This window comes from Acanthochromis polyacanthus, chromosome 10 (assembly GCF_021347895.1).
Source record: "Acanthochromis polyacanthus isolate Apoly-LR-REF ecotype Palm Island chromosome 10, KAUST_Apoly_ChrSc, whole genome shotgun sequence".
NCBI lineage: Eukaryota > Metazoa > Chordata > Actinopteri > Pomacentridae > Acanthochromis > Acanthochromis polyacanthus.
The window spans coordinates 23,296,353-23,321,978 of NC_067122.1; the positions used below are offsets into that span (position 1 = coordinate 23,296,353).

The 25,626-nt window shown below is 42.6% G+C and overlaps 2 protein-coding genes across 4 annotated transcripts; both read left to right on the forward strand.

The window, feature by feature from the left end:
• The first annotated feature begins 1,011 nt into the window (after positions 1–1,011).
• On the forward strand, positions 1,012–13,530 carry zgc:66447 (SLAIN motif-containing protein-like). Of its 2 annotated transcripts, XM_022192143.2 has the most exons (9): positions 1,013–1,317; positions 1,754–2,409; positions 5,447–5,583; positions 6,404–6,523; positions 9,791–9,931; positions 10,549–10,878; positions 11,020–11,163; positions 12,089–12,386; positions 12,521–13,530. In XM_022192143.2, exons 2-9 carry the CDS (start codon positions 1,763–1,765, stop codon positions 12,573–12,575), a joined length of 1,872 nt encoding a protein of 623 aa, XP_022047835.1. In that variant the 5' UTR covers positions 1,013–1,317; positions 1,754–1,762; the 3' UTR covers positions 12,576–13,530. The 2 variants fall into 2 exon arrangements, with proteins under 2 accessions (XP_022047836.1, XP_022047835.1); XM_022192144.2 differs by lacking the exon at positions 11,020–11,163 and having other exon boundaries at positions 1,012–1,317.
• A 387-nt stretch (positions 13,531–13,917) lies between these two features.
• On the forward strand, positions 13,918–20,743 carry znf711 (zinc finger protein 711). 2 transcript variants are annotated; one of them, XM_022192146.2, is made up of 8 exons: positions 13,918–14,103; positions 15,180–15,262; positions 15,373–15,472; positions 15,845–16,708; positions 16,804–16,950; positions 17,081–17,260; positions 17,597–17,731; positions 17,904–20,743. In XM_022192146.2, exons 3-8 carry the CDS (start codon positions 15,394–15,396, stop codon positions 19,082–19,084), a joined length of 2,586 nt encoding a protein of 861 aa, XP_022047838.1. In that variant the 5' UTR covers positions 13,918–14,103; positions 15,180–15,262; positions 15,373–15,393; the 3' UTR covers positions 19,085–20,743. The 2 variants fall into 2 exon arrangements, with proteins under 2 accessions (XP_022047838.1, XP_022047839.1); XM_022192147.2 differs by lacking the exon at positions 13,918–14,103 and adding an exon at positions 14,204–15,075.
• The last annotated feature ends 4,883 nt before the right edge of the window (positions 20,744–25,626 follow it).

Sequence of the window (25,626 nt, forward strand, 5' to 3'; positions counted from 1 at the left end):
TATGCTTTTAGTTCTTCTTCTGTTTCAGTCATGTCCACTCGTGGCTTATTTTACCATACCTTACTCAGTTTGCTCTTTCCCTCTTCTGCTTCTTACGTATTTTTTAATGTAGCCTGCATATTTTACCTTTTTCACACAGTTTGTCTTAACGCATGTTAGAACTCAGGTTTTCTGTGATTCTTGTCACTGCTTTCATGCATTTATTTGCACTTTTGCATGTTACTAACTTTGCTTCCATAATGCCAGCTGTGTCCTCTCTCCCTGTATGTCTCTACAGATATTTCTGGTTCTGGAGTTGCACAGAGTTGACCTGGTCCTACAATCCTGTCCCATTTAAATGCTTTTTTTTTTTTTGTTTGTCCTTGTTTTATTGCTCTTATCCGGGTTGTTTTCTCGTAATTAGATCCTTGTTTGTCTTGTATCTACTCTCAGATGTACATCACTTTGGATAAAAACGCCTGCTAAATGAAATTGTAGAATTGTTTATCATCTGTTTATCTCTGCTTACCTTTTCTCCCTCCCCTTCACCCTCACCCTAATCAGTCGAGGCAGATGGAAACTCTCTGAGCCTGGTCCTGCTTCTTAAAGGAGGGGTTGTCCTCTCCACCATCACCAGTGGACTTGCTCATTTGGAATTCTCGGATTTTCTGTTCATGATTTTGTAGAGTCTAAAACTAAAGGTAAACTGGGTGTTAAAGCACGGTGAGTAGTGTTGAAATGGGACACCTGCCAAACTAGGACAGTAAAGCTTTGTAAACTACTATCTATTCAAGGATTGCATTAAGTATCCTAAGACGAATGTTTATGTGTTGCTGAAAAAGGATTTGATGAAAATAAATATATATACATATAATAAATATACATATAAATCAGGTCGAATGACGAATAACGCAGTAGCCTGATGTGCTTCTTTGTAAACAGCAACACCCAGTGGCTGCTATAGATAATAGATTCAATGCTGTCATTGCAGTACCACGTCCCGCCACAGGGAGGCGCTGAATAACAGGAAACCCGCAGGGGGGAGGGGCTAGCGCCGCTGCAGGTCTGTTGACGGAGCTAACTAAACTCCATCATCTAGCTAGTTAGCAGCCGATGTGCTGACCGCTGTCGGTGATGTGCTGGCAACAAGAGAACATGGACTAGCTAACTGAGAGTTATCCTCTTGTTTTGACAATCACTATCGAGCCGAGGACCTTCCCTGGTGGTTGTAATTAGCCCCTTCATTCATGCTTCACACAGGAGTTTGAGCTCCGAGTGGCGGGCAAAGCTCAGTCATCAGCTCGCTGGGACAACTGGGACAACACGGCTCAATCACCGGTACGACTGTTGTGTTGGTAGCATGCTAGCCAAAGCTAACATCAACTAGAGGGCTCAAATGCACAGCTGTGCCTAGATATAAGTACAGCTGAAGGTTTTAAGCGGTGGAGGTAAATGTTTTAGTGTAGAGCATCATCGTGTATCGTGTCTGTAAATGCAGCTGCAGAGTTGACAGAAAAAAAGTGGTCGGTGCCATGTAAATAAAAGCTAACTGAGAGTAGTTATGCTGTTGCTGCTCGAGCTCCGTGTTTTTACTGCCGAAAGCTTTAGATTTTACTGAAGCATTTCGATGCTAACATCTGTGTTTGGGTTATTTATACAGTATTGAGCTGCTGCTGTTGTGCTGCTTCTAATCTTGAGCCCATTCATCAGCCTATACAGCGTGATTTCGTCGTTGCTCTGTAATGTAATCATGTTAATGTGACTCTGTCCACAGAGTAGCAGCATGGTGGTCCCGGATAGTGCCAGCGTGGTCACTCAGCCTGACAATGGCAGCCCCACTGGCCTCACCAAGAGCTCAGAGCCTGGGTGCGAGGAGGCAGGGGAGGGGGGTCAAGACCTGGCAGGGGTGGAGCTGGAGGAGGTCCGAAAGTTGCAGGAGCTCGTTCGCAGGTTGGAGGTCCAGAATGAGACCCTGCGCAGCAGAGGAGGCAAGACCATCATCCACACAGGCAACAGCAACCTCACAGCCGCTGTGAATATCAACGAGAGGCTGAGCTGTGAAGAGGTGACCAACTCCTGCCTCAGGTTGGAGCACAGCGGCAAGCTGAGCAGCACGGACTTAAAGCTGTCACCGCCTCAGGACAGCAGCAGCAGCGAGGAGATGTCTCCTCTGCCCGTGGCCAACAGGCTGGAGGAGGAGGACGAAGAGGAGGATCGGGGTCCTTGTGGGGGCTTTCTGACTTTGACCTGCAGGAACGGAGCGGGACAGTCTCAGGGGCAGAGCCAGACACCAGAGAGCCCCTCTCAGGAAAGTTATGAGTCAGAGACACTTGCAGAGAGCGACACAGGGGTGGACCAAACTGCGCTGGATGAGGTGGATGTCCTAGATTTGGAGGATGAGTGTGCAGAAGTAGAGGACGAGGACAGTTGGTATGTCTAATATCTGCACTGCTTGTCCCTGGTCTTGAGTTATGCTTTGATTCCACTTGTCCAACATCTATGTCTATCATCACCCTTGCTGCTAAACATATGCAGATGAGACGGGGACGACAAATAATATTGATTTAACATAGCAGTGCTTAGGAGTTGCCTTGAGGGGTAGTTGGTTTCTGGCGATACAGATTGCAAGATTTAAAGTTTCCTGCTATGTCTGCATCCCTGTAGGTAAAGAAGCATCTTCAGCCAGATGAGTCATTTGTGCCTTTTCATCTTAACCTTAAAGTGTGCTACTCCCCCACAGGGCAGTGACTATGTAGCATTTGTTGTTCGGATTTAAAATTAGCTTTGCAGTAACACAGAAACTGCCTTTCATTTCTTATGCCACACAAACAAGGAGCCTCATCTTGAAATTTTAAGCCTTTGATAAAAGCCTGATCATAACAGCTGCTCGAAAGGCTTTCTGTAACTAGTGGAGGAACTTATACAATGTTAGTGACTGAGAAAAGAGACAAAAAAAACTGGAGTGATGAGGAAGCTGTAAAAGTAAGAGGAGTCTAAGCAGATAGCATCTAAAGTGTTTTCCCTTAGACTTGACGCTGGCTTCTCAGACTGAGGTAAACAACAGGTGCAAGGCCTGTCCACAACCTGTTTGACAAGTTGAAGTGAACACAAAGGAGGAGCTGCTTTATGGCTGTTGGAAGTGAAGCATGACTAAATATGCTGAGAAAACCTGGGACAGAAAAAGATCTGTATTTGCTAAGCCTCTTTACATAATGTATTTAAGACCAAAAATGAACTTTTATATTAATTACACTCTGATTAAAGGTTGAGTTGAAGCTTATAAAAAACAATATTTTGAAACAAGAGCAGTGTTCCTCCAGTTTAATTGGCTAAATATGGTTACCCAAAAGGAACAATACCAGAGGGTTAATAATCCGTGCTCATTTTCTGGCAGAGATCAGTCTAGACATGGTTGTTTGTGCCGTGCGTGCCGTATTGTCTGATACAGGTACCATATTGTGTTCCTGATGGCTACTTTAGCAGCTGAGCCATAGAGCTTAACATCCAGACCATTCATGACTTATTTTCAGTTTCACATCATTAGCCATACCATATGTGCTTTGCAAGGTTATCATAGCCAAAAACATCGAGTAATCCTAACAGCAACATAATCTGATCTGCTCTGGCCTGGATGCGGCCACGTGGCTAAACTGCTTTAGGTGGGATTGCACAGCATGTGATCTGAGCCCCCCCACCCCCATGTGCCACCAGACTGCAGTAGAGACTAAAACACAGGCAGCAAGATTTTTATCTTTATGGGGGTTTGGTTGTATAAGAAAATAATTAGGCTTTTAATTGCGCGGGTTTAAGGATTAGATAAAGAAAACAGTGTTCTTGCACTTGAGCTCAACGTTATTAGATCAGACAGACAATGTTTCCACTGTACTGTGGCTATTCAGGAATGGCATTTGAATGCCCATTGTGTGCTAATTTTGTGGTCAGAAACTCTTAAGTTTAACAAAATGGGATCTTGAATATATTAGTTTCCACCCCTGGCCTCAACTTCATGCACTGTTCACATGGACACAGTGGAGCAGAATAATCCTGAATTTGCAGTTGACTTGATTGTGTCAATGAGGCACATATGGCGCTATGACGCTGATCAACTCAAGAAGAAAAAATTACCACGTAACCCATAATTATAGCATGACTATGTGGTTAAACTGTTTTAGCATCAGTGTTAACTGAAAGTCAGCAAACTCTTTTGACACTGGTTTAGTCTGTATCATCTGGTATATTTTTCTGATTTAGCATTAAAGCTAATTGAGGGACGGTTGCAGACTTGTCTCTTACGTGAACACCAGCAGCAACTTTGAGTCTGTGACCAAAGCTGTGGTGTCAACAGATGAAATGCAAGCACCATTATTCTGCATCAAACACAGGGTTTGTGTACAAACCAAGTAGCTCACTCCCTCCCCACACTGAGAAGCTGTGCTCTCTTGCAGGATGTGTGACCTGAATATTGCTCTCCGTATTGTTCCTCATTCCAGTGGGAAATAGGCCCCTTTGTGTTTGCCCAATGGGAAGATGATTTGTAGTTGATTGGTCCAGAACCAGTCAGTCTGGGCCTTTTGTGTGTGCAACTCAAAGGGTCTGAGCCATGTGATCGCCAGTTCAAAGCTTGTGGTGACTTAATGGCTGTTTGCTCTCACTGGGGCAACGTAGGACACATTGCGGAGAAAGCATCACAAACTGCGGCTGCGTATGAACCCAACTTGGCTGGAGCATTTGTCCTTAAGGGATGTTACTGAATTTTTTTTCTCGCAGTGGAATGTAATGCAAACGGATAGCAGGGATAAATGCCACAACATTTTAGGTATCATCTATTCATGTTCCTAAATCTTAGGTGACCTCTCCATTTTATCTGTCTGTCTTTACTAAGGTGAAAGCGCATGTACATATTTAAATGCAAAAGGCAGTCTGCGGTCACATTATATAGACTAGGAAGAGCCGTGTTTCTTAAACTGAGTGGATGAAGCAAATGTGGATTAAGAATTGAATGAGGTGTAAGCACTGACAAAAACATTCACTCTACTTGCCTAAGGTGTTTGATTACTCACTGTTTTGTCTGATTACATCATTCTTTTCAAACCAAAGGCCCAGGTTTGATGTGCTTAATGTCCTTTTACCAGAAAGCCATTCAGTGATTGTGTGTTAATTCTGCCTGTCATCAGTCACGATTATCTCACATGCCTTCTGGAAAACATTCCTACGTTTCACAGCTTGCGCAGTACTTTGATTGCACCTAACTCGCACTCCAGCTGTTCACACTAATCTCTAGCTTGTTCTTATTTAAAATTTCTACTCTACACTTACTGGCAAACACTTCTGACAAGCATGTTTAATAAGAAGCAGATTAGGCTTCTTTCCTCAGCCTTCACTGCCTTTTTCCGTACCTCAGTTTTCCATCCCTTTCATTTCTCTGGTATAATCGTAAATTTTCCTCTGTTGTGTTTCTTTCCTGCAGGTTATATGTGTCTCCTAAAAAGCAAGTAGCAGATCAAGGCCCAGATTCTCCTTTGAAGTGGTGTCGGCAGGTTCTTGATCAACGCAGTCCAGAGACAGAAATGGCTTGTCGGACCCTGATCAACCGCTTGGACCAGAGTATGTTATTAGCGGAGATATACGTGTCTTTTTCGAGTGAACACTTTAAAGTACCTGAGGCAAATTATTTATTATTCTGCGCTTCAGTTTTAGCCCATATGCTAACTCTTAAATCTACAATCTCTCAGTCGATTGCAAGCTTGAAATAAGAGAGCTTTCCGAATAAATTAGATTTTGTATTTGAAGGTCTTTAAGTCGTACCACGGCTTTAAAGAGTCTTAGCTCAAACCAAAGTTCAGGTGCCTAATTCAGTACATTTACCATGCTGCTATGGTCTGTTTGTCTTATTTACTGTTCACCTCTGCTGTGCATGTGTACAGATCTGCGTTTAGCGAAGCTGTATGACAAAGCCTGAGTACTGGCGGTGAACGTGTTGGTGTCTGTATGTGTGGACAGAAGTTTGCATCTGATCCTACAGACCCCATTCATTATTTATCCTGCTTGCAGTTCCTACTTCCTGCACAGTGCAGAACCTGAACAACAAAGCTATTCACACCAGGGCTGAATGACTACATGAAGTCACTGGTTAGATTGGATTACCTTCACCCCTGGGACAGCTCTCAGTGTTTTTTTTTAAACGGTAGCACCAGACCATGAAACTAGCTGGTGGCAAAGAGCATGTTTCAGTTGAACTGCAGAAATTAATGGGTTTGGAGTAAAAAAATATACCTCAAAGGTGAAAGCTTGTTCACAAATCCCTTGAGTGAAATGATTTACAACTACCTGCTATATTACACTCAGCATCGCACTCTCTACATGATGGGAGTGGTGTTCCTTTTTCTCTGGTAATATCTGATTTCTCTTGTCCTTTCCCCTGCAGCGTCTCGATGGAGGAACATGTACAGCAGCCCATCAGAGGCAGGCTCAGCAGGCTCAGGCCTGATCTCTCCTGGGTACCACAAATCAACTAACAAATCCCTACTAACCTGTGGCAGCTCAGGTATGGCATGACATTAACACACTGTGCTCCTCATTTTCTGCTCAACACAACAGTGGCAATAACGTCACTTACTGTAAGGGTGTAGGTCGGTTGATATGCGTGTGGGCTAATGCATCAACAGTGTGTCCTCGGTGGTAAATTTGAAGCACTACTGTGGCGTTTTTGCATGTTTTGCACACTTTACTGTATGCATATACTGTACATAACTGCAAACCATTTTCCAAAACTTTCCATTAGTGTTCTAGATTTATTTTATGCTCCTGCCTAGCAACCATTCATTTTATGATCTGATGTCAGAGATGATTTAGCAAGTGTGGATTTCCTAAAAAGGTAAACGTGTCATTTTGAATTTATTGCTTTACAAAGGTTGGTGTTAGTCAGCACACACATGTCTGTATCACAAAAACAAGACCTTTAGCGTTTGCCCAAGGTTTCAACTACATGTTTGGCCAATGATCACTTTGGTTAATATTATGAATTATCTCTGTCAATGATCTTATCTTTGCTGTATGGAAATGAATGGATAGCAGTGTGTGCCTGGCGTATTACGCTAGTGTTCTTTGGAAGATGGTCAGTATTTATGGAAAGTATACGCAATTTGTACTGCAAGTGATAAAAACACAGGTATACACACGTGGACAAAATTGTTGGTACCCCTCAGTTAAAGAAGGAAAAACCCACAATTCTCACTGAAATCACTTGAAACTCACAAAAGTAACAATAAATAAAAATTTATTGAAAATTAAATAATCAAAATCAGCAATCACTTTTGAATTGTTGATTAACATAATTATTTAAAAAAACAAACTAATGAAATAGGGCTGGACAAAAATGATGGTACCCATAACTTAATATTTTGTTGCACAACCTTTTGAGGCAATCACTGCAATTAAACGATTTCTGTATTTGTCAATGAGCGTTCTGCAGCTGTCAACAGGTATTTTGGCCCACTCCTCATGAGCAAACAGCTCCAGTTGTCTCAGGTTTGATGGGTGTCTTCTCCAAATGGCATGTTTCAGCTCCTTCCACATATGTTCAATGGGATTCAGATCTGGGCTCATAGAAGGCCACTTTAGAATAGTCCAACGCTTTTCTCTCAGCCATTCTTGGGTGTTTTTGGCTGTGTGTTTTGGATCGTTGTCCTGTTGGAAGACCCATGACCTGCGACTGAGACCAAGCTTTCTGACACTAGGCAGCACATTTCTCTCCAGAATGCCTTGATAGTCTTCAGATTTCATCGTACCTTGCACACTTTCAAGACACCCTGTGCCAGATGCAGCAAAGCAGCCCCAAAACATTACTGAGCCTCCTCCATGTTTCACCGTAGGGACAGTGTTCTTTTCTTCGTATGCTTGGTTTTTGAGTCTACGAACATAGAGTTGATGTGCCTTACCAAAAAGCTCCAGTTTGGTCTCATCTGTCCAAAGGACATTCTCCCAGAAGCTTTGTGGCTTGTCAACATGCATTTTTGCAAATTCCAGTCTGGCTTTTTTATGAGTTTTTTTCAGCAGTGGTGTCCTCCTTGGTCGTCTCCCATGAAGTCCACTTTGGCTCAAACAACGACGAATGGTGCGATCTGACACTGATGTACCTTGGCCTTGGAGTTCACCTTTAATTTCTTTGGAGGTTGCTCTGGGCTCTTTGGATACAATTCCAACGATCCGTCTCTTCAATTTGTCATCAATTTTCCTCTTGCGGCCACGTCCAGGGAGGTTGGCTACTGTCCCGTGGGTCTTGAACTTCTGAATAATATGAGCCACTGTTGTCACAGGAACTTCAAGCTGTTTAGAGATGGTCTTATAGCCTTTACCTTTAAGATGTTTGTCTATAATTTTTTTTCGGATGTCCTGGGACAATTCTCTCCTTCGCTTTCTGTTGTCCATGTTCAGTGTGGTACACACCTTTTCACCAAACAGCAGGGTGACTACTTGTCTCCCTTTAAATAGGCAGACTGACTGATTATGAGTTTGGAAACACCTGTGATGTCAATTAAATGACACACCTGAGTTAATCATGTCACTCTGGTCAAATAGTTTTCAATCTTTTATAGAGGTACCATCATTTTTGTCCAGGCCTGTTTCATTAGTTTGTTTTTTTAAATAATTATGTTAATCAACAATTCAAAAGTAATGGCTGTTTTTGATTATTTAATTTTCAATAAATTTTTATTTATTGTTACTTTTGTGAGTTTCAAGTGATTTCAGTGAGAATTGTGGGTTTTTCCTTCTTTAACTGAGGGGTACCAACAATTTTGTCCACGTGTGTATATTGATTTTGTTTGGCAGTGCTAACCTGTGTGAAATATACTGTGAAACCTTGGATCTTGACTTTATTACTCACATTGTCTCACAATATCTGACACTGTGCAAAGACCGGTAATGCTGATGCTGTTGTGAAATCCCTGTTAATAACAAATCTTTGCATGAACTTGTAAATGCTTGGCTTGTGGGTGGTGTTCTTATCTAATCCCAGATATTTTACATAACCAAATGCCGCTGGATGATGTCATTTCCCATTTGTCTCAGTTCAAGTGTCAGACAGAGACATGGCCGGCAGGGTAGCTTCAGCTACAGCTTTCCCAGGCATGGATGGCAGACAGGCCTTTCTATACTAATGCAAGCTGATCTAAGTTGTAGTGAGGTCAGGATGGAGGGATGTGTTATTTTAAACTTACCAAGGGCAGACTTTAAATCCTTGAATACTGATGAGGTCACTCAGACACCATAATATTCGCATCCACCTGCCAAATACAAAATCAAAAGTTGTCTTAAAGCAAGCAGTGCTACATGTGTGTGGATAGTTGTAGACACTGCCTTCCAATGTAAACTTTGCTCATCAACATTGCGACAAGTTACTCTACCTTATCTTGAGGCAACTGTACAATTGTATATATTTGTTGTGCTCATTTTGTGATGTGAAGAGGGGTTTAAAACAAAAGTCTTTCCTCAAGCCTCACAACCAGTCTTCTTTTTGTTATTATTTATGTGAACTTACTCTGATAGCTACTTGACATCCTCTATTGTGATTGTCCTGTGTCAGGTTTAAGCCTGCCACCAGTGTGCTCATAAGGAATATCAATGAAAAGGTTTTGAAAATTACACATTGAAATAGGTTTGTAAATTTGTGAGTGTTTATGAAGCTGAAGCACCATCTACTCTGTGGCGAGCCCTGTACTTTTTAACGGTCATTGTGAAGATGTGGAAATAACTTTAAAAACTGTGGTCATTATTCCCATTTATTAACTAGTATCCCCACATGTGTTTACAGGTGTTACTAGCATGCACTCAGCCCTAAGCTCACAGTCCTCCATAGACAGTGAGCTCAGCACATCAGACGACTCCATCTCTATGGGCTACAAGCTGCAGGATCTCACTGATGTCCAGATCATGGCTCGCCTTCAGGAAGAGAGTGAGTAGACGGGTCACATGGAGTTCTCAGTGCCACATGTAGATAGGTTGGCTATTCCTTGTCATGGCAGCTGAGTAAGAAAAAGTGTCTCAAGTTCGGGGCTGTCTCCATTGAAGCCATGACCTTTTTAGACAGAACCAAGTATTGTGAAATTATACAGTCTGGTCTATTGAGGACTTATTTGCATCACCAGTTGTTCCCGCTGCTTCTCCGTTCGCCTAGCAACCTTGACAGCAGCAAAGACACATTTGTATCAGCTATTTGACTGAGTTGAAACCAGTACATTTAAATACATGGGTTTCAACACTTGGGGAGTGCATGATATTTTGGAGATATCCCTGTGAATCATGGGATAGGTCGTGAAAAGAAGGCTGTATTTCTTGACCGTACTTGAAGGAGCTTTCTAAATGAAACTGCTTTGTTGCACCACGATGTCGCATCCGGTCTTCAAATACAGCCTTTTTAGCGTGTGGCCGCTGATATAAGACCAAACTAGAGTTTAAAGTTGTTGGACTGTGGACCACTATTCTCTTATATGCCATTAAAACAGATAATCTGACTTTGTTTTGTTTGTTTCTTCTGCATATTTTGCTGTGTTGTTGCAATTTTGCTGACAGGTCTGAGGCAAGATTATGCTTCCAGCTCAGCATCTGCATCACGGCGCAGCTCCACAGCATCTCTGCAGTCCCTGCGCCGGGGTGGTACGTACAGTGACCAGGAATTTGACAGTTACAGCCTGGAGGATGAGGAGGATGAGTTCTCCTCCATGCCCCAGCGACGACACCACTTCACCCCTTCACCATTAGGCTCACCCCGGTGCCTCTCTCCCTCCACCTCCAACCACGGTCAGGAATACAGCAGCCGACTCGGGGCTCCACGCACAAGAACCCCTAGACGGTCTCTCCAGGGCCCCAGTGCAGAGCTGCTCAAATTTGCCAAGAGCGAAGGTGGGCTATAAATGAGTACTAAATGAGCGTTTTTACCCAGCATCCAGAAGATTTCAGCACCGATCACAAAGATTCTTGTACCAAACTTGTGCTGATTCGTATTCTGCTGTTGTTAAATGCATTGTGTATGTGTGGTTCCAGAGGAGTTGAGGCACAGCATGCCTAATCTGGCCCCCCGTACCAGCCTACGTTCCCTGGAGGCAGTCAGAAACAGCCGCAGCATGGAGGCTAACCTCCAGAGCTCTGGCAACCGCATGTCTCACCTGACTCACTCCCCCTCCACAGGTAACCCTGCCCTCCTCACCCGGTACTCACCTCTCCTCTGATATAACAGCACCTGCATTTCCTCAAGCCCCATGTAGTGCCACTTTAATCCCACCACCTTACCTCTTTTTAACCTCTGCATGCCCACAGGTGTGGTTTGACCCATGTTCAGGAAGATTATTTTTAAGAACACTGCTAAAATAATGTAACCACTAGTTTTTTAATAATTAGGTTTCATTATTCCTACCAGTGGTTTCACACTATTGCACCCACAAACAAGGCAGCTTTAATTTTTTTTTAAAAATCACTAAGAGAAATTGAACAGAACATTGTTTAAATAGAATGAAAGAAAATACAAAATCGCTCTGAATGCAACCATGAACAACAGCAATAATATATCAATCGATGCCGTGTGCTTCTATCACTTTTATCCCATGGAAGAAAAGTATCCTGTGGATAATAATATATGCATCAAAGCATATAAATTGTATTTCTTTGAAGGACATTAACATGAAAAATGTAGTATTCTTCTGATATGTCAAGATGAATGTATTTATCTAATGTTGACAATGACACAAAAGTCACCATCTGTAATCAGCTTATACTGTAGATAGGTTAGAGTTGACTACAGTCATGCAGAGTATCCCAGTTCTGCCCTCCTTCATCCCTGACCACTCATCTTCCCTGACATTTCCCAGCTAATGTACAGGTAATCCTCTTTTCACTCACCTGCTACATGATAATTCCAACTCCGGCGCTATCCTTGGTATTTTAGTACTGCTCCTCCTAAGCTTGTCTACAACTCCTAGATACCACAAATGGATTTCAACCACAGCGCATTTATGTTTTGTATCTATTCATGAGATTAATTTGATTCCGAACTTGTGTCATAGAAGCAGTCTAGGTTGAGGTTCTGTTATTCCACTGTACCTTTCCTCCACTCAAGGTATGGCTTGTAGTCGCCTGCGTAGCAACGGCCAGTCTCCTCTCTCCCTGCGGACTCCGGTTAAAGCCATCAATCCCGTGGGCTCCATGGCAGCTGGCCGTCAGCCTTCCAGAGGTCTGCCTGTCATCCAAGGGCCACCTGCAGGAGGGGGCCGCAGGGTCCAGTCGCCAGGTTCTGCTAACGGAGGAGGCTACGTTCCCGGGAGGGCCTCGACTGGGGGAGGCAGGCCTGTAGTGGGGCGAGGTCAGGCTGTGCCATCAGGCTCCACAAGAAGTAAACTTTCACACCCTCCCAGGAGGTGAGCGCTCAAAAAGAAACAAGGAGATAATGAGGACTGTATTCTTTTATTAATAGTGTATATATTTGTGTGTCATTCTGTTTGATATTTGGCCTCTTGTGTGAATCGAGATTAACTTTGTATTTTGTTGACAGGTCTTTAGGAATGACTAAAATCTCTGATGAATCCTGGAAAGACGGATGTTACTGAGTTTTGCCAGTGATGAAGGATGTTCACTGCTGCAAGAATCACCTGACTTCTCCGTGTTACCTCTCAACACAAAAGAAACAACACCCACTGTGTCCACAAATGTGTTACACAACCTCTCGGTCCCCCCATTTCAGACTAGAGCGCTGGGCTGCACTGGATTTGTAGTTAATCTCTTTCCCTCGCATGAAACATTGTCAACCCACACAAAGAGAGGATGTGTAGGCAGACGAGAAGACACACATGCACACTCCACTTGTTATATGGACCAACTCGGAGCTTCCAGAAGATTCGTTTGTGTCAATTTTACTTATTTTTCTATGGTAATCGTGAGAAACTGCTGGAATATTAAGGGTTGTATTACTGTACTGTTGATGTAATTGATATGAAGACAATTTAAATGAAGATATTGCTGGTTTGTTCATTTTTCTGTGTGAATTACTACTAGATGAAGGTGCTGACTATTGCATGCTTGGTTTTGTTGTTTTCCCTTTGCCCAACAGCCTTTTCATCATTATCCAATTGCAATATGACAAATCTTCCATGTGTCCCACAATGATTTTTGCGAATTTATGAATGTTCGAGTGGTTCATAGTGAAATTGTGTTTAGATTTGTGTTGTAGTTGTGTTTTGCTACTTGCTTACACAGCAATGCAACTCTTGTAAACCACACTGCCCTTACGAATTATATACAAAGGAAAAATATGGTTTGTGCCAAGGTGCATTACAGCTGCAACTCTTTAATTCCAGAAGTAATCATGTCATTACAGGTACTGTTACAGTACTGAGTTTTCCAGGCATTTTACTGCATATCTAGAGGTGGATTTGAGCATTTGGAAAAAAAATGTTTATGCACAAAGGCCTTGTGCCTTAGTCAGCTATGCACCCTCATGAAGAGTGCCTCTGAAAATTAGGAGCTGTAATAAAAATTAATAATAAAGTCTACCCTGAAACTGTACTTGTATTTTTGGTTATTTTTATTCCATGCATGCTAACTCCGACAGTATTTGCGTTACCGGCTAATTAGTTGCACTATTCAGCACAAGCAGTTCCGTCATCAGATCCCGGATATTTCCTGGGTGTGTGACCAACCGCTTCTCAAAAGAGAGCTACCCACCCCTTGTGACAAAATGGCCTACAGGCCTCATCTGCGCATACAAAGTCTGAGCGCACAGTGTGCAAGCACATATTTTTTTATTTTGCTTGTGTGATAATGTTTCTATTTAGTGTCTTTGAGCCGGGAGTAAATATGTCCCCATTAAGCGAATGGCTGTGTTAATGTAACTCTGCTCTCTTATGCATGACGCAAATAGTAAGGGATCAGCGGTAAACGAGGCCACGCATTGTCTGCCCCCCGCCCTCCCTCTGCTCGTCAGGAAGCAAGCTGATTGGCCGAGGCCTAGCAAAGAGCGCCCGGGGATCCAAAACTGCAGGCCGCACTTAGCTTACCGTCAAAAATAAACCAAAACAATAACAGACAAATCTGAGAAGGGGGCGAAACGCCGATAGAGTCAGAAGACGACGATATCAGGTAAAATTATTTTGAATCGATCAAAAAGACATAAGGAATAAGACGGAAGGGCCCAGTCGGACGTAGCGGGCCTCTTTCAGCCTTTTGGAAAAACAACATGGAAGATAATGCGGCACGAGCTGCTCCACCTAGCTTAGCCGGCTAGCTAGCCGAACGGACTACTGTCGTCGCGCTAGATGAAGCGACACGCCAAAAAGTAATCTCATGAGGCATGTTAGTTTGTTGCTTGTGGCAATGGCTATAACAATATGGTAGCATTGTGTGTAGTTGATGCTTATGTTTTCATATTTTAGTGGTTATTGTGTCCCTTGTGTTAGCCTTTATGCTAAAACAAAATGGCGCTCTGAGACTCAGCCCTAGCTTACTTGCTAGTTAGCTCCGGTGGGTGGAGGGCGGTAGCCGCCTTAGTATGCATTGCATAACTGTCGTAGTTTAATTTGGCGGCCATAAACTCTGAACAGTGTTTTTTGTGAAAGACCCCAGACTGTAAGGCTTTATAAGACTAGGCTGCGAGCAGAGTGTTCGTATTAATCCCTGAAAAACATACCAGTGAAAACCAAACACCCATAACGTCACTACAGACCATTGCAGACATGACATATTTGCCTTATTTTGAATCGTCATGTGACGACAATGCATTTCCTCCAACATAACAAGCAGGACTCGTCCTCCAAGAGCTGTCAGAGCCGTTGCCTGCAAACCATCCCTCAGTACACTGAGTGGGACAGTCCTTTGTCTCAGCTGGGGTCCAGCCATCAGGCTCTACCAGCTTCAGGTGTATAGCTACATATCCCCAGGTTGAAGCTGCATGTAGTTCTCATCATAGGCAATGGATGGAGCCAGTGGTCAACAACACAACAGTCCGCCTCCTCCTCAGTGGCAGGAGAAAGATGTTTTCTACCTTCTGTATTTTAAGTCATACGTGGATTTTATGTAGTGATACCAATGCCGTAGTGAAAAACTCAAACCCAGGTTGGCAGTTTAAAATATGTGTACCTGACAAAGATTAACCCATTGCTATCCTTTGTTTTTCTTATCCTAAGATGTATTTTTATCATTTGTTCTTTCCTTATCAGCGTGATTGATTACCTTGATGGAAGGAGGCACCTCAAATATCCTGCCTGTTTTATTGTAAAGGTTTTTGTCATCAAATGTGAAGGTATGTTTTAAATTCTGGCTATCGTTCTATTGCTTTTACTTTCACTTTCTTATTTAGTAATTCATACAAATGAAGTGAATGGCTAATGTAGTGTGTGCTGTTATTTGCAGTCTTTTTTACGGAATAAAGACATGGATCAAGGAGGAGGAGTGTTGGAGTTACACACTCAGGAGCTGAAGATGCCCCATGCAATGATCATGCAAGACTTTGGTAGGTGGTTGAGCAGTGCGAGGCTACAAACATAATGTTGTAAATGTGTAATTTAAGAATGCAATATCTATTTGACACATTTTCTCACAAGTGTAAATAAAGCTAAAATAAAAGCTGATGTGTGTAATTTATACATGTTATTAGAGGCTTCATGAATGTTTAATTATCCCTACACAGTCCACAGTGTGAAAATGCCATTTAGCTAAGTCACTTATTTAAACAATAGAGTCAAAGTAACATTACATGGTCTGGACTATGACATTTTCACTGCATGCTAATAACAAAAAGATGATGTACTTTCACATAAATTGTTGCTTTAACTAGTTTTCAAACTCTTTCTTCATTTACTCCTTTTGCATCTTATATTCACAGTTGCAGGCATGGGGGGTCTCGCTCACATCGATGGGGAGCACATTGTAGTGTCTGTGCCTGAGGGTATGCTTCTTTCTGATGTGATGACGGATGAGGGCATCCTCCTGGAGCATGGACTTGAGGTGGAAGGTTTGGAGACACAAGTGGTTCAAGGCCTCGAGACAGAGGTGGTCGAAGGACTGGAGACCGAAGTAGTGGAGAGCTTACATGCAGATGTAGAGGGCTTGGAGGCAGAAGTAGTCGAAGGGCTACAGACGCAGGTGGTAGAGTTGGAGGCTCAGGTTGTAGAGGGCCTAGAGGGTGAGGTAGAAGTGGAGGGCCTTGAGGCGCAAGTGGTAGAGGGCCTGGAAACTGAGGTGGATGTGGATGGCCTGGAGGCTCATGTTGTTGAAGGGCTTGAGGAGGAGGTGGAAGTGGAGGGTTTAGAAGCTGAGGTTGTTGAAGGTCTCGAGGTAGACGTGGAAAGTCTGCAGTCTCAAGGTGTAGAGGCACATGAAATTACCAGTGAAGACATGGTGCCTTCAGAACACAGTGTGATCATGCCAGACAATATTCTGGGGACAGAGGTGGCAATAGAGGAAGCTCTGGACGCCCACCACCACCACCATGTCCTAACCTCAGACCTCATCCAGGACTCAAACCACCACCACGATGACATGCCAGACCAGGTGTTTGTGGCAGAGCTACTGTCTGAGCACCAGGACAACACACTGGACCATGAGCTTGTGTCCGAAGGGTTGATGGTGACCGAGGCCAATTCTGAAACCATAATCCATGAACAGCTGCCAACTGAAGCTGTTCCCCTGCAGACTGATGAGGACGATGATGCAAGAAGCAGCTCTGAAGATTACCTCATGATCTCACGTAAGACAGCTTGCCATATTACCACAACTAAAATTAATAAAAACTCTTTTTTTGTAAAATTTTTCATGTAACCAGTGGTGTTTGTTTTATTAAAGTGGATGAGGTGGGAGAGAAGTTGGACATAGGAGACACTCCTCTTGAGATCAGCACTGAGGTAATGGAAGACAAGGAATCCAAAGAAGAGGATGGCTCTGAGGTCATCAAAGTCTACATCTTTAAAGCTGAAGCAGATGATGACTTAGGTGAGTGGTCTCTTCCCCTTTCAGTGTGCTTGCAACACATCGTTTTTTTACAACATAAGTTATCTCCAGATTGGTTTCTGTGAAAATTATTGTGGCTAATGGCAGTGACAAAATGTATTTCTTTTTCCAGGTGGAACAGAGGTAATTACAGAGGATGATTATCAGAATGGTCATCCTGATCTGGAAGCAGCATCATCAGGCAGGCTGGGAGTTGGCCGTGACAAGATGGTCTACATGGCAGTCAAGAACCATCCAAAAGAAGAAGAGGATGATGAGGATGACAGTGATGAGGATGATGATGATGACATTGGTATGTTCCTTTTGTGATACATTATTAAGCTAATTTTGTTGTGGGGCGTGTAAATGAACAGGAATCAAGACCGCTGTCTGACTGTATAAAGTATATCTGTTAGAGAAGGTTGCTGTGTGGCAGCATTCCTTTTAGGTGATCTACTTTATGAGACGTTTTTCCGTCTGTACAGTTTCTCCAGCAAGTGTCACAATTAAGATTAACAATTTGTTTAAAATGTAACAGTGGGGTCAAGCAAACTTTGTTCCTTAGATGCTTTCAGCAGTTTTTTAAAATTAAAACAAAATACAACAATGTCGGTCCTTTCATAATATAACTGCTACAATGTCTCTGCAGGTAATACCATTGATCAGGTGAAGAATGGAGCAGCTACACCTTTTCTGCAAATCCGTGAGGGGTTGGGCACAAACCGTGTCCTCAAACCCAAAGCAAAGAAAAAGAAGAAAGGAGAAACACGGCAGTGCCAGACTGGTATGATCAACAAATAACACTGATGGGTCATTATATGGTACCATTTGTGTTTTATTGCCAAAAACACTCAACCAAGTGTCAAACATTTTAATGATTTCATAATTTTTAGATAAGATGTTTTCCGCTAAAGGTTGATTATCATTTATGTGCTCTTTCTTCATACTTCTTTCAGCTGTCATCATTGGACCAGATGGAATGCCTTTGACTGTCTACCCTTGCCACATCTGTGGAAAGAAGTTTCGCTCTCGAGGCTTCCTCAAATGCCATATGAAGAACCACCCGGACCATCTGCTCAAGAAGAAGTATCAGTGTACAGACTGTGACTTTACCACCAACAAGAAGGTCAGTTTCCACAACCACTTGGAGAGTCACAAGCTCTTGAGCCACAACAGTGAGCGATCTCCAGAATATACTGAGTACACACGGCGCTACCATGAGTCCAGCCCCCTGGGCTCAGACAAGCTAATTGTCAAGGACCGGGAGCCCAAATTGCATCACTGCAAGTACTGCGATTATGAAACAGCTGAACAAGGTCTGCTCAACCGTCACCTTCTGGCTGTGCACAGTAAGAACTTTGCACATGTCTGTGTCGAGTGCGCCAAAGGCTTCCGTCACCCATCAGAGCTGAAGAAACACATGCGGACCCACACAGGCGAGAAGCCCTACCACTGCCCGCACTGCGAGTTCCGCTGTGCAGATCAGTCCAACCTAAAGACTCACATCAAGAGCAAGCATGGCGCAGATCTGCCTTTTAAGTGCAGCCACTGCCCCCAAGCTTACGCTGATGCAAGGGAACTCCAGCGTCATATAGAGATGGTGCAAGGCCACAAGACCCACCAGTGCCCGCACTGTGAGCACAAGAGCACCAACTCCAGTGACCTGAAGCGGCACATTATCTCAGTTCACACTAAGGACTTTCCTCATCAGTGTGACGTATGTGAGAAAGGCTTTCACAGGCCCTCTGAGTTGAAGAAACATGCGGAGACGCACAAGGGCAACAAGGTGCACCAGTGCCGGCATTGTAACTTCAATGCTCCCGACACTTTCACCCTGAGTCGCCATATCCTGTCCTTGCATACGAAGGACCTCCCCTTTAAGTGCAAGCGATGCCGGCGAGGCTTCAGGCAGCCTGCCGAGCTGAAGAAGCACATGAAGACACACAGTGGTAGAAAGGTTTATCAGTGCCAGTATTGTGAGTATAACAGTACGGACGCTTCTGGCTTCAAACGCCACGTCATCTCAATTCACACCAAGGACTACCCCCACCGCTGCGACTACTGCACCAAGGGCTTTAGGAGGCCTTCAGAGAAGAGCCAGCACATAGCCAGGCATCATAAAGACATGTTGATGTAATGTCATTGCACACACAAACACACTCCTCTTTTTCGAGTAAATCTGTGTCACACACCCAGAGGTAATTTTAGTGTATTAACAAAGAAATGACGGATGCAGGCATTTGATGAAGACGACAACATTATACTTGCTGTTCTGTGTTTAATTGGGTATAACCCTCCTCCCCCAGGAGTAATGCAAGAACACATTTTACATCGGGGTGAAGACTAAGAAAGACCGTGTGTACACTGAGTGGGACAGCTGTAAATTGTCTTTTGTTGCAGAAAATCACATATGAACATATATTCAGGGTTTCAAATGTCTATATTTTTATACCCACTCAGCTGAAATGCTGCAAGATGATGACTGTGTCTTGTAAAACAGGCGGTGCTTTCCGAGTGTCATGCTAGTTCTTCAGATGATGTGGAGTGAGTACAGGACAAGGTTGCTTCCATTGTACCAACTACTATCTTCATTATTATCCAGCTTTTACCCTGACATTTGTTTTCAATGCCATGTGGTCTTTAATGGACAGGGCCATCCGTGTTCAAAATGGGTTTTCATTGATGTTGACAGAAACAATGCATCTTGAAAAGATATTTCATTAAACCTAACAGCTGAACTTCCATCATGTTGGATTTTCCTCCCAAGCCTAAACACTTGGTGTTCCACTAAATTAATCATGTATAAATAATATAGAGTATATTCTGTTAAATATGTCTTAAAAGTGGAATCAGAAATTTTCTGATCTGGTCAACAGTGTCTAGCAAGGAGAAGGGTACAGTTGGTTGATTAGAATTTCCCTTTAGTGTACACATTTCTGACACAGGAATCTACTATTATGTCTGCTATGCTACTGCAGATAATTGACCGGTGTATTATGATATGAACTTGACAGATGGTTGGCTTCACGTTTAATAACCCCTGATGTGGTTATATCCGACTGCCACTGTAGGTTGCATATGTGTGATGTTACCTGACACAGATGTACTCTCAGCTAACCGTTTGATTGCAATCATGCCTTACATCTGTTGGTCTTTGTCCCTTAAGCACTGATGAACACAGCTAATCAGAAAGTAAGTGATTTTTAACTCTCAAACATGCTGTATCAATGCCATTCTCTCAGAGATTATGTGTTTGAGTCAGTAGAAAGCACTTTAATCTTTTTTTTTTTTTTTTGTATTTTAATGACGTGTGGGAGTTTGTTATCTAGGAATATAACTATATATTCCTAGATAACAACCACATACGGAGCTTTGTGAGTGGGTAAAGGTGAAGATTGTTTTGAGTGTTATCTCTAGCAACTGGGCGCGATCCATTACTGCATCAAAACTGAATTGTCATTCACAGTGGTGGGTGAAACCATTTATTGTTTTGTTCTATGGATAAGTGATTGGGTTTTGTGTTTTGTTTGTGCTCACTAACAAGTTTCCCAGACACTAGTCCTGCAGTCCCTAATAACCCAACCCAATCCCAGACATGGGATTATTTCCTCGAAGTCAGTGGTCATCATATTGGCATTAGTCTTTAAAGTATGCACATATGCTGTCTCCATGAAATTAATTGTGGTATATATTAAAAATCCCTGCATTTCGTGTACCTTTAGTCTATATTTTCTTTCAGTCTGATTGTGGATAAACTACTGGTGGGGAAGAACCAAAATAAACAATTATCTTTTTACCCTTTTTGTACTTTCTGTCCTAACAAGAAGGAAAGGCCCATTTAGAAATGTTCTCACCGTTTAACACAGCTATATGCTCACACAGGATTAAATAGGCTGGGCTGCAGCAAATCTGTATCGTCTTAAAGCAACATCATCTGTGGGTTTTTATTTCACATATAATCCTTTTAACTTAGTAGGAATGAGCAGGATATGAATAAAACTGCCATACTTTTGTAGTTTGATCATCAGGTTAACTTGATACATGCAGGATCGTGCATAGTTATGACATAAAAATGAGATAAAAGTGAAAGAACCAGCACCCCTTGTCATCCTCTTCAGACACTTTGAACCTAATATATCTAAATCTTGCATTAGCAGGTATCTTTATCTATTCAACAAGTGTCTTTAGTTGTAGCGGTTTGCCCATTAGTTTTAAGTTCACAGTGACTGATAAAGTACCATTTCAACATTTGCAAAGACTGTCGAACTTGAGGCAACCTTTGATAAATGATGAAATATGCCCGTAAGCCTCACTAACGCTGCGGTTCTGAGGTTGGTTACTAGAAGGGGATTAAAGGTTCACTTGATTCGCAGTTCATCATTATACATACAGTATCTGTGCATTGATGTCGGATTTAGTATGTCAGAAGGTAGAGCTTTACTGCAACATCTTGCATTCGCTATCTCCGTTTACTTTTCCACTTTAGCTCTGTAATCTGGAGATGGTAAAGCCTTCCAAAATTCAGCACTTTCAGTTTAACTCATTTTAGACTTGCAGATAAATTTTGGATTTTCTTTTCAGCGGCTATGATGCAATCTTGCAGCGTTAAAAGCATCTCCAGCTCAGCCAGTAGATTTGATGGGCACTGTACGAGCTGAGGTGCTTCAAAGAGATCGGAGCCTCATTGACTTTGCAAAGAGCACAGACGGCAGTGAGCGGAAAGTTATCGGACACAGCTGCAGTTACCAAGCCCGCGGTGAATCTGAATTAGTTTTCCCAGCAAGTTGGAGGCCACATTGAGTGAGTTTTATCTTATTTTAGTAAATCACCACACTCCGTTACATCTGCTTATCAGGCTGATTGATGTCTGCGTCATGTGCGGGTCCCAATACAAGTTTCATTTGCATTTAGCTGAAAAGAACCTAATGGGCTGAAACGCAGTTTGATTGCATCACCAATCGACTACTATTATTACAAGTGCTTAGATGTTTAAAAGACTTAATGGTCTCGTTTCACAGCACCCGTCTTATCTTGCCACAACAAAGACCCTGAAAGCGAAGCAGCCATCATTTCTGTCATTATTTACATTTTTGCTTTTCCTATTTCTATTCATTTTGAAAAGGCATGCTATGCTTAAATTAAACATAGCTGCAGAGCTGTTAGTGTTGAACAACAGCACACTGATTCAAAACCATGAACTTACGTAGACCTTTGCAACAGAGTCTGACATGTTGCCTATTTAAATAAATAGTAAAGCTGAAAGTATTGTGAGGGTGCTTTCATAAATTATGCCGCTCGTAGCTCAATTAACTTCATACATAAACGGAACAAATCTAAAACTTGTTGATGTTTATTGTGCCCAACTTCTGTTTTTGAAACAGAAACCGTTCTCTTAGGTACACTTGCATGCATTTTTTCAGGTTACTTGCCCAGTGATTTGATGATGCAACTTGGAGAAATGGCCACAGCTCTTCTGTGGTCTTACTGTCTTTTGCTTCTTTGTGTAATCCCAGACTGACTCAGGGCTCTTTCAGCATCTGTTGCAGAACTTCTTTATGACTTTATCTCTTAGATTGATCCTGACGATATTATATGGATAAGTATCATAAGTGTAAACCATTTGAACAGTGCCAACGACGTGATTTATGAAACACTTTACAACGGCACTCAAATGCAGAATAGTTTGTTTTTTTTTTTATTTAAATTGAATGTCATTTTTAGAACGTAAACTAATACTTGCCTCAGATTCAGTGAATTTCTTTAATTTACTTCAAACTCAGACCACAAACTTTAGAAACTCGTAGTGGACAAGAGGGGGACGATCGATGAGAGACTCTTATGAATGCTGGACCCCATTTGTCAAAGTCGTATATATGATAGATTTTATAGAGAAGATCTGATTTGTTTGGATGAGGCTTCAGAGAAGGAGGAAACAAACAGACCGATTCACATATTTGGGTGTAATCGCTGAAAGAGGCGGAAAGCAGTGACTGAGTCAGGAAGAAAGTAGAGAAAACTGATTCAATTAAAAAGTTTGCCAAAGTAACGAGTGTGTGAGGGCTGCGGGGTTAAATGTCCACTTTAATTTCATTAGTGTGCAGCGCATTTGTTAGATGTCAAGTCTAACTTTTTATTCAATAGCCTCATTATTAAACAAACAACTGCATCTTTGGCCTCCGCTGAAACCCACAGAGAATTTGACTCGGATGAAAATCACACTGAGATGTGTTGCAGATGTGTCCTGTCCTCTCCGTTGTCATGAAAGATGTATGATGTCTCATACAGAGGGAAATGAGGCCGTGCAGGTGGGCTCACACTGGCACCATGAGTGCCTGAGAAAATAGATGCAACAGCCTGTTCATTTTTCGTTGATCCCTCCTAAACAGCTCATAAATCACTCACTGATGCTGCTGTCGGTAGAAAACCGCTGAGGTTGCAGAGATCAATATGCAGACATATCTATAAAATCCTCCCAAAGTAACTGCTTTTGTCACTGTCACGTTATGCAATGTAGCAATCGGTATGAGGAGCATGTGGGGTTGTTTTTCTCCAAATTCATGCTTTTTTTCCCCCCCAAGCAGCAGCTGTAAGCACATTTTTCCATTTTCCTCTCGGAGTATGCTGAAGCACTATCTAGCTCCCATGGGTTGCAAGCCTCTTCTCTGCTTGTTCTGAATCAGCTGAGCATCACACACACACACACACACACACACACTGCACCTAACAGCCTCGGAAGGCCATCACAGTGATGAGAATTGACAGACGTGTACAGATAATCCAGCCGTTGCAGAAGGTCAAACTAATTTATTTGATGTAGTCATTTTGCCCATATTTCTCAGGATCAATGGGCTGTGGTGTGGATGTGATTAGAATAATGAAACCACCAGTAAGAATCCAGGGTCACATGCTGATGTGCAGGAAGTGAAAAGGTTAACGATTCATACCCAAATGGTGCAATTCTAGTAAATTCATTATTTTCGGTCACTGGCAGGGGTTAATTTGTTGACGGTGCTTCCAAATATTTACATATGGTTCTGCATCGGTGCACATTGTTTCGGCTATTTGCGTTTGGACTCGGCAGGATTCTGGCGTTACACAGCATATTGCTCTCGTACATTTCAGCGTAAATGAGCAGCAAATGGCGCTGAGGCTGTGTCATCAACTCATCTCATTGGCAGACAGAACACACTGCCATGTTACCTCCAGAGAATGTGGTGGCCCACATAACCAGAGTCTTCCAATCCAGATTGTCAGCGACAAGGCTGCGGCGCTGAAAGCCAGCTGGAGACTGCGGGGCCCTCGGGGAAATCAGTGCCAGATTGCTTGGAGACGGGCAAAATTGGCCTGCTGATTAGTCAGTGAAAGGTGGTGGAGTACACACGACTGAATTGGAAAAGAGAGGGAGCGATAGTTTGAATAGCAGGCAGCCTGTTGACTGTTGACTCTGACTCACCCATGTTACCTACAGGTGTGTTAAATATTTAATGGGAAAATTGTGTCTGAGTGCTAGAAAGTGAATTTAAATTATTCTACTGTGCTGTGGTTTAAAGGCCAAGGAAAAAAATAAGTGGACCTTGAGTTTGTATTGTTTTGTTTTTTTTTATAATATCTCACCATTTTTCAGTAATGTAAAAACATCCATCCGTTATCTACACCGCTTAAACCTCATTAGCGTCACAGAGAGTCTGTCCCAGCGACGCAGATGAAGGCAGTGGACACCCTGGTCAGGTCACCAGTCTATCACACCTACAGATAATTTAAAATTATCAATTAACCTCAGCATGTTTTTGGACTGTGAGAGAAAACCCACGCACATACAAGGAGAACATGCAAACTCCATACAGAAAGATCCTGGGAAGGCCGGGAGGCAAACCGGGGATCTTCTAGCTCCAAGGTGAAAGTGCTAACCACCAAGCTACTGTGCAGCCCAACATGAGTTAGCTATTTAAATTTAGTATCTTGCCACTCGTACCACAAAATGAAAAGTGGAGAAACATATTTCCACGCGTAAAAATGCTAAAATGCTGTTTGAATAATAAGGATTTATGGCAGGTGTTTTTGCACAATAAAAGTTCTGTTGCAGAATGAGAAATACTTTATTGATCCATGAGGGGAATTGCTTTAAACCACATCTATAAAAGAAAAGCAATTTCTTTTCCCCTCTCCAGTTGTTGATGTAACCCCTAAAAACTCATCTCTATGCATTAAAGTTACATGTTTCTTCAGCAGTAATAATACTCATCTGTAGGCGTCTTCCCAGGAATGGATGAAGCTCACAGTTTACAAAGTATTTAATGAAATGTGTGGTTGGTCAAAAACTGATGGAGATGAGCTGTGGTTTGGACTCAACCCTCTCCTCGTTGGTGCACAGGCATGTCCTCAGCCTCTTGGCACATGATTTCTCCAATCAATCAATGTTGTATACTGTAAAAGAGACCCTCCCTATACGATTCACATGTCTCTTTCTGTATTTTTACCTTCACTAGTGCCTGCTGGCTTAAATCACAGTCATATAATAGTTTCACAGCTTTATAGATGACTCACCACCTCCAGTCATGTCAATTTTATCAGTTCTTAGACACAACACCTTTTGTTCTCAAGAAAAATTCCCATGACGTTAAGTGGCCTTCAGCACCAAGTAAGTGTGTGCATGTATGTACACTACCAGTCGAAGGTTTG

What these genes read in the sequence shown, in the direction of transcription:
- zgc:66447 (XM_022192143.2), top strand. Translation starts at nt 1,763, where the DNA reads ATGGTGGTCCCGGATAGTGCCAGCGTGGTCACTCAGCCTGACAATGGC. An exon ending in GTAGAGGACGAGGACAGTTG is followed by an intron (nt 2,410 to 5,446) that starts GTATGTCTAATA and finishes TCTTTCCTGCAG; the next exon opens with GTTATATGTGTCTCCTAAAA. An exon ending in CTTTCACACCCTCCCAGGAG is followed by an intron (nt 12,387 to 12,520) that starts GTGAGCGCTCAA and finishes TTTTGTTGACAG; the next exon opens with GTCTTTAGGAATGACTAAAA.
- znf711 (XM_022192146.2), top strand. Translation starts at nt 15,394, where the DNA reads ATGGATCAAGGAGGAGGAGTGTTGGAGTTACACACTCAGGAGCTGAAG. An exon ending in GGATGATGATGATGACATTG is followed by an intron (nt 17,261 to 17,596) that starts GTATGTTCCTTT and finishes ATGTCTCTGCAG; the next exon opens with GTAATACCATTGATCAGGTG. An exon ending in AACACGGCAGTGCCAGACTG is followed by an intron (nt 17,732 to 17,903) that starts GTATGATCAACA and finishes TACTTCTTTCAG; the next exon opens with CTGTCATCATTGGACCAGAT.